Source organism: Myotis nattereri (assembly GCF_964212035.1).
Source record: "Myotis nattereri genome assembly, chromosome: 1".
In the NCBI taxonomy this organism is placed as follows: Eukaryota; Metazoa; Chordata; class Mammalia; order Chiroptera; family Vespertilionidae; genus Myotis; species Myotis nattereri.
The window spans coordinates 75,501,610-75,512,079 of NC_138075.1; the positions used below are offsets into that span (position 1 = coordinate 75,501,610).

The 10,470-nt window shown below is 39.5% G+C and overlaps 1 protein-coding gene across 1 annotated transcript; it reads left to right on the forward strand.

Annotated features, from left to right (window-relative positions):
- Positions 1–4,510: 4,510 nt before the first annotated feature.
- On the forward strand, positions 4,511–5,485 carry LOC308531288 (olfactory receptor 11H4; the record flags this gene model as incomplete). Its single annotated transcript, XM_081108242.1, has 1 exon — positions 4,511–5,485. The coding sequence occupies one exon, from the start codon at positions 4,511–4,513 to the stop codon at positions 5,483–5,485; it is 975 nt and encodes a 324-aa protein (XP_080964368.1).
- Positions 5,486–10,470: the final 4,985 nt, after the last annotated feature.

The window sequence follows — 10,470 nt, forward strand, 5'->3', positions numbered from 1 at the left end:
GAATGGCTACCATCAATGAATCAACAAACAACAAGTGTTGGAGAGGATGTGGAGAAAGGGAACCCTCTTGCACTGTTGGTAATAATGTGGATTAGTATAGCCACTGTGGAAAGCAGTATGGAGTTACCTTAAAAAGTTAAAAATGAAACTGCCTTATGACTCAGTGATCCCACTTCTATAAATTTATATGAAGAAACCCAAAACACTAATTTGAAAGACTAGATGCACCCCAATGTTCATGGCAACATTATTTATAATAGCCAAGATTTGGGAGCAGCCCAAGTGTCCATCAGTAGATGAGTGGGTAAAAATGCCGTGGTACATTTACACAATATAGTACTCCTCACTCATAAAAAAAGAAGGAAATTTTACCCTTTGCGACAGCTTAGATGGACCTGGAGAACATTATGCTAAGTGAAATAAGCCAGTCAGAGAAAAACAAATACCATCTGATTTCACTCATATGTAGACTCAAATGAGCTAACAAAGAAATATTATTCAGCCTTTAAAAGGAACGAAATTCTGACACATGCTACAACATCAATGAACCTTGAAGAGATTATACTATGTGAAATAAGCCAATTACAAAAGTACAAATTTTGTGTGATTCTAGTTATACGCGGTATCTAAAGTAGTAAATTTTAGAGACAGAAAGTAGCATGGTGATTGCCACGGGCTGGGGTAGAATGGATTTTGTTTTCTTTACTCTGGCCACCCCTAGGAACTGGATGAGCTCCAAAGATTGGAGAGAGGCTGCACTCCAGGGGACACTTAAAGAAGCCACTGAGACCACTTGGGGAGAGACATGGAGTTTTAGAAAAATCCCTGAGAGGAAACATAGATTAAACCACTGCTTCACATGTTAAATGTCTGAGCCAACTCCTAGAAAACAAGCATCTGGAACCTCCAGAAATGAAGGAAGTCCAATGAACCACAGAGAGTGCCCTCAGCTGGACTTTTCATCATTGAAGCCAATGAAAAGGAGATGCCTTTATGTTCAGCACCACTGTGCCCATCCCTCTCTCCAAGCTGAGCCAACAAATCCATCACTGTATGTAGGAGAAAAAGGACTAGTTTTCCACATTACAACTGCTGCTGTGATATAGTGCAGAGTGCCTTTTACTTTATAAAATCTGATTAGTCATTGTTCCTCTACAGTGGGATAGTGTAAACGTTCCATCTGTGAATATAGGACACTTAATGTTCATTGGGTGAAAAGTCATGCACCCTCTGTGAAGCCTGTCTGTAAAATGTGTAGTTAAAAGAGATCGTCTGCACCATTTTTTTTTCCAACTTCTGTGATTTTGCTTATTAGGGACCATCTTTCTGAAAATAATCGCACTTTCCAGGAGTAATCAGGTGGTATATACTCTTCTCTCAGACTACCTGAGAAGACAGTATACCAAGTGAGGGAGATTTGGAAGAAGACTATGTAATCAAGTTTTTATTCTTGAGGTGGGTAGACTGGTGAATTGATTGATTGATTGATTGATTGATTTCTTTTATTGGAAAAGAGAGTATGAAAGAGCTAGTCCCCTAAGATTATAGCTCATATGATAATTTATGAATCCCAAAAACATAAGAAACAGTATGTTTATGGCATAAAATGGTGAACATTCCATTCTAATACCCTAACTATTCCCAGCAAGTAATTTTGGAGGCTTTGGAGGGTAGAGTTATGCTTGAAAAGGTCAGTTTATTCTATCAACGATTAAAATGAAAATTGATTACTCTTTTCCACTAAGCTCCTCACCCTTTGAACATCTCATTACTTATCTTCACTTTCACCAAAGGCTACAAGAAAAATAATGTTGCTAGTAATAAATCTTATATGGACTGGTGGTAGAAAAGACAAAATGAGGTATGAAGTTGTCCGTGTATAATGGAGAGTGTCCTGAACTGTTATTCACAGTAAGCAGACACAGTCCATTTTTCAGGAAGAAGGACAGGAAGCAAGGATCTCATGAATCTGCTTCCTGGTTTAAATCTATGAACTGGACTTAGTTCATGACTCACAGAAGGGAAAATGATTTATTTATACTTCATAAATAACAGTTTGAGAATCATAAATTGAGCACCTTATTCAGTAAAGGTGACTTTTAAAAATGTCAAAAAATGCCTTTGGCCCTGGTCAGTTTGGCTCAATGGGTAGAGGGTTGGTATGCGGACTTAAGAGTCCCGTATTCAATTCTGGTCAGGGGCATATACCTCGGTTGCAGGCTCCTCCCCAGCCTGGACCCTGATCGAGGCTCTGAAGGAGGCAGCCAACTGATGTGTTTCTTTCACATCAATATTTCTCTCTGTCTTTTCCTCTCTCTTCCACTCTCTCTAAAAAAAAAAATTAATGGAAAAATATTCTCTGGTGAGGATTTTTTTAAAAAATGCCTTTAAATTCAACAGTGATTGCAAAACTGTACTTTAGAATTTGGATGCTGAAATCTCCTTTTTTATTTTTTTTATCCTCACCCAAAGACATGTTCTTCATTGATGAGAGAGAGAGAGAGAAGAAGAAGAAGGGAGAGGGAGAGAGAAACATTGATGTGAGAGAGAAACAGAACAGTTGCTTCTTACATGTGCCTAGACCAGGGATCAAACCTGAAATCTAGGTATGTGCACTGACTGGGAATGGAAACACAACCCTTAGGTACACAGGACTTCTCTCCCAACTGAGCCATACTGGCCAAGGCTCAAACCTCCTTTTTTAAAAAAAATATATCTTTATTGATTTCAGAGAGGAAGGGAGAGGGAAAGAGAGTTAGAAATATTAATGATGAGAGAGAATCATTGATTGGCTCCCTCCTGCACGTCCCCCACTGGGGATCCCGGCATGTGCCCTTGGCAGGAATCTAACCTGGGACCCTTCAGTCCACAGGCCAACGCTCTATCCACTGAGCCAAACCGGCCAGGGCAAACCTCCTTTTTTTTTTTTTAATATATTTTATTGATTTTTTTACAGAGAGGAAGGGAGAGAGATAGAGAGTTAGAAACATCGATGAGAGAGAAACATCGGTCAGCTGCCTCCTGCACATCTCCTACTGGGGATGTGCCCGCAACCCAGGTACATGCCCTCGACCGGAATCGAACCTGGGACCCTTCAGTCCGCAGGCCGACGCTCTATCCACTGAGCCAAACCGGTTTCGGCAAACCTCCTTCTTTTTATGCTTCTTAAAAACCACCAACAGGGGACTAGTGATACTGTATTGAAGTTCAAATCTCAATTCCTTCTCTGTTCTTTGCCTTTCAAATTTCTTTATCTTCCATTCCTGACAAAGTTATGACTGGTGACATTAAATATACAAGGCAAGAAATCTGAATTTAAAAAGAAAACTCAATATTGAAACTATTATTTTTAAGACTAAAAATCAATGCCTTTTTAATATTAATCAATTGCAAGATTACTCTGTTGCTAAAACACCAAGATTTGTAAATTTTTGTTTAACTCTTAAATATAAATTCTTAAATATTACAGAAAAGTATCCACCTGTCTAAATATTTGAAAATGTCCTCTCTTCCCTTTCATAGAACAAAATTAATTTTACAAGATAAAACTGAAGATAAACCCCATTTGATCTCCAATCCCTTTGTTCCTATCACCTAAAAATACTTACTATATAAACTAAACTTTGTATTGAAAGCACCATTTTCTTTATTTTATCTAGGTAGGATCTGAATATGAAAAGTAAGACAGCTCATTTTGTATAGCATGTGTAAAAAACATGAAGATAAACATTTGCAAATAATATTCTCATTCATCCTTTAGAGCAAAGGTATTTTATATGTTGGGTCTTTAGTACATTTTTTTAGGTGTCACTCAACTGGTTAGAGTGATATTTTAAAAGAAAATCTTTGAAGTAAAATTTAAGAACATCCTTGAGTCTTGAGTGTAGTGACATCTGTGACAATTAATTCAGTTGATTAGACTATTCTGAAAAGCCAGTGTCCTGGAGTAAGTTTTATATCCATGTGCAATTCCACTAATTCTGTTCGGTTGCCAAGGATTTAACCCACAATTACACCAGCTGCCCTCAAAATATATCCCCCCCCCCTTTTTTAACAATGTAAGCTGAATAAGGAAGTGGATGAATTTGTGCATAAAGACCTTTAGAAAAACAAACTCAAATCTGAAATTTTCTTCTTAAGGAGCAAAGCAAAACTGAAATGAATTTGTCTGGTTGTACCACTGGTGTGGAAAATTACTGCTGCATTTGGATTCTAGAAAACTAATACTGAGATTTAGAACCACAATCATTCCAAAATAAGGGGATTTATTCCCATCTGGTCTCAAAATATCTCATATAAAGGGTGTCCACAAAAAATGTACATGTATTGTAACAAGCTGATAGCTCAATTTTGAAAATGAAATGTATTTTCATAAACACTGCCTTGATAATTATTCAAAGTGTGTGTATACATTTGTGGGCCACCCTACATTTTTCCTGTAGAGTTTAAGTTCCCTTCTCAATAAAGTCCTTGAGATAAGTAGGAAGCAAGTCAACTTGAGTTTACACTCATGTCTTTCTTCTTCATAGATTTAAGACCCATGAACAGGTCAGCAACACACCTTGTGACTGAGTTTGTTCTCCTGGGATTCCCTGGTTGCTGGGAAATACAGATTTTCCTCTTCTCACTGTTTTTGGTGATTTATGTCTTGACCTTGCTGGGGAATGGAGCCATTATCTGTGCAGTGAGATGGGACCCACGACTACACACACCTATGTACTTTCTGTTGGGAAACTTTGCCTTCCTTGAGATCTGGTATGTTTCCTCCACTGTTCCTAACATGTTAACCAACATTCTCTCCAAAACCAAGGCCATCTCATTTTCTGGCTGCTTCCTCCAGTTCTATTTCTTCTTTTCCCTCGGCACAACAGAATGTCTTTTTCTGGCAATAATGGCTTATGATCGGTACCTGGCCATCTGCCACCCACTGCACTACCCCACCATCATGACTGGGAAATTCTGTGGGCTGCTGGTGTCTCTATGCTGGATCATCGGATTCCTTGGCTACCCAATCCCCATTTTCTTCATCTCCCAACTCCCCTTCTGTGCATCCAATATCATTGATCACTTCCTGTGTGACATGGACCCACTGATGGCTCTGTCCTGTGCTCCAGCCCCCATTACTGAGTTTATTTTCTATACTCAGAGCTCCCTTGTCCTCTTTTTCACTATTATGTATATTCTTCGATCCTACACTCTGTTGCTCAGAGCTGTTTTTCAGGTCCCTTCTGCAGCTGGTCGGAGAAAGGCCTTTTCCACCTGTGGTTCTCATTTAGCTGTGGTGTCTCTTTTCTATGGGACAGTCATGGTAATGTACGTGAGCCCTACATATGGCATCCCAACTTTGATGCAGAAGATCCTCACCCTGGTGTATTCAGTAATGACTCCTCTCTTTAATCCCCTGATCTATAGTCTTCGTAATAAGGACATGAAGCTTGCTCTGAGAAATGTTCTATTCAGAATGAGAATTAGTCAAAATTCATGAGCCAAAAAATGTGCCTTACTTCCAAGTTCTCATAAGTAATAAGGTGAAGATGTATACGTTCTTTCAATGGTCTGACTCTGAGTAGCTAGAGGCCATATTTTTTTTCCTGGAAGTGTACCCAATTAAATACCTATGCTGACTACAAAAGCCTTAATTCACTGGATTGCAATATACATTTAAATCTTTTAAAGGCTTTCCTTAATGAAATAATAAAATGGGATTCCTATATGTGGGAAGTTAGACTTCCCTGAAAGGTGTATTATCAGTTTTAGGACAAGTACAGGTATCCCCCACTATCCAAAAGTAGAGCATTCCTATGAACACTTTCTTAAGGCTATGCTATAAAGCGGAGAAGCAATTACCATTCATTTAAAGTGAAAATCTTTGAATTTCTTATAGTTAGCAAAAACGGGTACTAATGCAGTTATTTCATAAAAGCAAAGTAGCATAATGCAAACTTTTGAAGCATGGGGGATACCTGTAGTTAAAGGTACAGTGACTTTTTTTAAAGATTTTTTTTTTTAGGTATAATTGATATACAAAACAACTGCACATGTTTAATGTATAGTAAAGGTGCAGTGACTTTTAACTAGCCATGAGACCTTTCTATAATCTTTCACACTCGTTGCTTATACCTAATCTAGCAATCTTATCTAAACATACTTTCTATTAAGAGAGAGAGAAGAAGAAGAAAATTTATCTTGACTTGACCATAAGACACTCTGTTGCCCTAGCTTAGCTGCTTTGGTTCAGTGGATAGAGCACCGGCCTGCGGACTAAAGGGTTCCAGGTTTGATTCCAGTCAAGGGCACATGCCTGGGTTGTGGGCTTGATCCCCAGTATGGGGTATGCTGGAGGCAGCCGATCAATGATTCTCCCTCAATGATGTTTCTATCTCTCCCTCTCTTCCTCTCTGAAATCAATAAACCATATTTTTTTTAAAAAAAAGAAACTCTTTCAACAAGTTTTCTTAGAGATATAGTTCCTTTGTGATAAGTTTAAAATAAAACTTGGATACATGCTAAATAATAATTTGTCGAAGTTGCTTTCAACACTTCTGTTATTACACATACTACATGGTCGTGTGATTTTTTTTTTTACATGTACTTCCCCTGAGGGGCCATTCCCCAACACACAGTGACAGAGCGGAAAGCAGCTCCTGGCGGTTGGGAACTGGCCTGGCACCATCAGTAGGCCTTGGTGCCCAGGAGCTCCTGGCACTCACAACCGGGCTGAGATGTTACACAAAAATAATATTGAATGTAAACTGTAACTGAACAATAAAATTTTAAAAAGAATCTACAGCCGAAACTGGTTTGGCTCAGTGGATGGAGCGTCGGCCTGCGGACTGAAGGGTCCCGGGTTCGATTCCAGTCAGGGGCGTGTACCTGGGTTGCGGGCATATCCCCAGTGGGAGATGTGCAGGAGGCAGCTGATCAATGTTTCTCTCTCATCGATGTTTCTAACTCTCTATCTCTCTCCCTTCCTCTCTGTAAAAAATCAATAAAATATATTAAAAAAAAAAAGAATCTACAGACAAAAATAAATAAATAAACAATGAATACATCAGTGGTCGCCAGGGGCTGGAGGAAAAGGGAAGGATGAATAGGTAGAGTACAGAGGATTTTTAGGGCCATGAAACTGCTCTGTACATAATAATGGTGGATACAAGTCATTATACATCTGTCAAACCCCACAGAATGTACAACATCAAGAGTGAACCCTTATGTAAGCTATGGACTTCGGGTGATAATGTGTCAATGTGGGTTCACTGATTGTGACAAATGTACCACTGATGCAGGATGTTGGTAGTGTGAAGGCAGGGGTATATATGGAAATTCTCTGTACTTTCCACTCAATTTTGCTGTGAACCTAAAACTGCTCTAAAAAATAAAGTCTATTTAAGGAATATTTTTTAAGGTAACCTAATAATGATTATTGGCCAGAGCTGTACAACTAGTGTTTATTCTCCTTGTGCAGTGACAAACAAAGCAGACAAAGTTAAGTTTTCCACAAGGCTTTTTGCTAATAGAGAAGCAATCTGTGGACCGATATATCGAGGCTCACATTACTCAAATGATAAGGTTTTCACCTTGCTTTTCCCATCATTCACTAGGTCCTTTTTGACACTTTAACCAGACATCATCTTCTCCCTTCTCTGCTAGCAGGAACAAAATGCTTCAGGCCAAAGAGTAGCTGGCAAAGTCTAGAAGTTGGCACCATCCAGGTGCTTCTGTGAAAGCAATGCCCAAAGGACCCCTAACCCCCAGGCCTAATTCAAAGACAAAGTTGTTTTAACAGTTAGAAAAGAAAGTTGAAGAAAAGGAATTGTGGCAGAAGAACCTGGGGTCCCCAGATACCAGTTTAGGACTCCGCAGCAGCTCTGCCTTGGCTGATTAAAGCAAGTGTTGAAAGCCCCTGAGAACAAATTAGAAAAGGAAGTCAGGGTGAGAGAGGGAGAAATGATTCCAGCAACTACCAATTAAAAGTGAATGGATCCCACAGCACCAAGGGACCATGACTCAAACTGTTGCATCAGCCAAGTTCCAATACCAGCTCCCTAAACACGAAGAGGGAGCAAAGAGGAGGTGTGAGGGAGGGAGACAGAGGTGTCCCACCGTCTGGCAAGCTCCCACTTCTTATCCCAAGTGCTTACACACCTGACAATTAAAGTGCAAGTGGTATCTCTTGATTAGTCATTTAGAAAACCCAAGAACATGCCACTAGAGACAAGACCTGGGAAACACACCCAATAGAGTTAGGCTACTGACACAACAGCCCTGCTACCAATTCAGAATTGCTCTTATCACAGCAGATCACATGTGACTCATTGTCCTTTGTGAAGGACAATGCTACTTCCAAGGCTCCCCTCCCCTCCATCCTGTACTTGTAAAATACCAGCTGATTTTCTTTTTTTTATTATGTTCTTTTTTAAAAATTTCTTTATTGGTTAAGGTATTACAAATGTGTCCTCATTTCCTATTAACCCCCAACCTCCCCGCCCCCCGCCCCCACTCATGCTCTCATCCCCCTGTTGTCCATGTCCATTGGTTTGGCTTATATGCATGCATACAAGTCCTTTGGTTGATCTCTTACCCTTTACCCTCTCCCTCCCCTACTTTCCCTCTGAGGATTGATAGTCTGATCGCTGTTTCTCTGTCTTTGGATCTGTCCCTGTTCATCAGTCTATGTTGTTCTCTATATTCCACAAATGAGTCAGATCATGTGGTATTTATCTTTCTCTGACTGGCTTATTTCACTTAGCATAATACCCGCTGATTTGCAAAGCATGTTCGAAAGCACTACTTCAATGGTTGCCACCAAATCTCTGTAGGTTTTGTTGGGTATTATTATTTCCATCTAGGATTTTAAATAAGGTAATGCTGAAGTTCAAAATATTTGCCTAAGATCACACAGGCAGGATTTTTGTATGTTTTTAAGTGATATGCCACTATGCTTATATACACGAAATATCCCTGGAAGAAAAGAAAATGGAGTGGACACTACCTATAAGGGAACTAGGGGGTCAGAAGTGAAAATGTTCTTTTCACTGTTACTTTTTTTTGTAACTTTTTAAAAATATATTTTTATTGATTTCAGAGAGGAAAGGAGAGGGAACGAGAGATAGAAACATCAATGATGAGAGAGAATTATTAATTGGCTGCCTCCTGCACGCCCCCTACTGGGGATCAAGCCTTCAATCTGGGCACGTGCCCTTGACCAGAATCAAACCCAGGACCTTTCAGTCCACAAGTCAACACTCTATCTACTGAGCCAAACTGGCTACAACTTTTTGTAATTTTTATTCTACACTATTGTATATACAACTTCCTAAAGTTAAATGAAAAAGGAAGTTATAATTAGGGAGCAGAAAACCACAATCCAATTCTCCTTCCCAATATAATGCTGCCTCCCATGTTGGGTAAGAGACCAGAGCAGTATTCTTTCTCCTGTATCTTCCTACTTATTCCCCATTCCATCACCTCCACCCATATGTACAAATGTTCTATGAGAATTTTCCCGTGATTGTCTGCTCTTCGCAAATCTGAAAAACAACCAAGTGATAGAGAAATTGAAAATGTGATTCTGATTTATGTGTTCTGATTTTTATATATTTATCTTAATAAATTTCATTTGAAAAAAATAGTGTTTTTGTTCAAACATTTTAAGAGAATAGAAAAATAAGCTAACACTACAGCATAAAGGATCAAGATTAGAAAGAAAAGTTCATAGAACCTGCCAGTACCAGAGACTGTGGTTTCCCAGTGCTCAACAGGATGGCAAGTCACTGACAGGAGAAAACTTCCTTTCCTGGATATCGAGGGAAATTAATTGGCCTGATACAAAGAGACAGGTTCCCACAAGAAGAAAGGGGAGAGGATACATGACACAATGGGAAATGCAGCTACACATATCTAGAGATAAAATATATCAAACTAGCCCAGCCAATGTGGCTCACAGGTTGAGCATCAACCTATGAACCAGGTCCCGGGGGGGGGGGGGCGGGGGCGGGGGGGGGCTTTCAGGAGGCAGCCGATCAATGATTCTCTCTCATCATTGATATTTTTGTCTCTCTATCTCCCTTCCTCTCTGAAATCAATAAATACATCTATAATAATAAAGGCATAATATGCTAATTAGACTGGACATTTGAACAGCTGAACGACTGTCCAGACGATCTTCTGGACGAAGCCCAGCAGGGGTGCAAGGGCCAAGGCAGCTGGGGCTGCAAGGGCCGAGTCCTTTGCACGAATTTCATGCATCGGGCCTCTAGTATGTATATAATCAATAAATATACATATCAAACCAAACTGAAATTGCCTCTCAGGTCACTTTCAACACTTACACTCTATAGATAGATCAGTAAATAGAGAAAGTGCTAATAGAATATAACACCAGGGATAGTCATTAATGTGGACTAAAATGGGAGACTACCATGGGAACAGCATAAATATTCTTTTAAAGTTCATTCATTTATACCATGT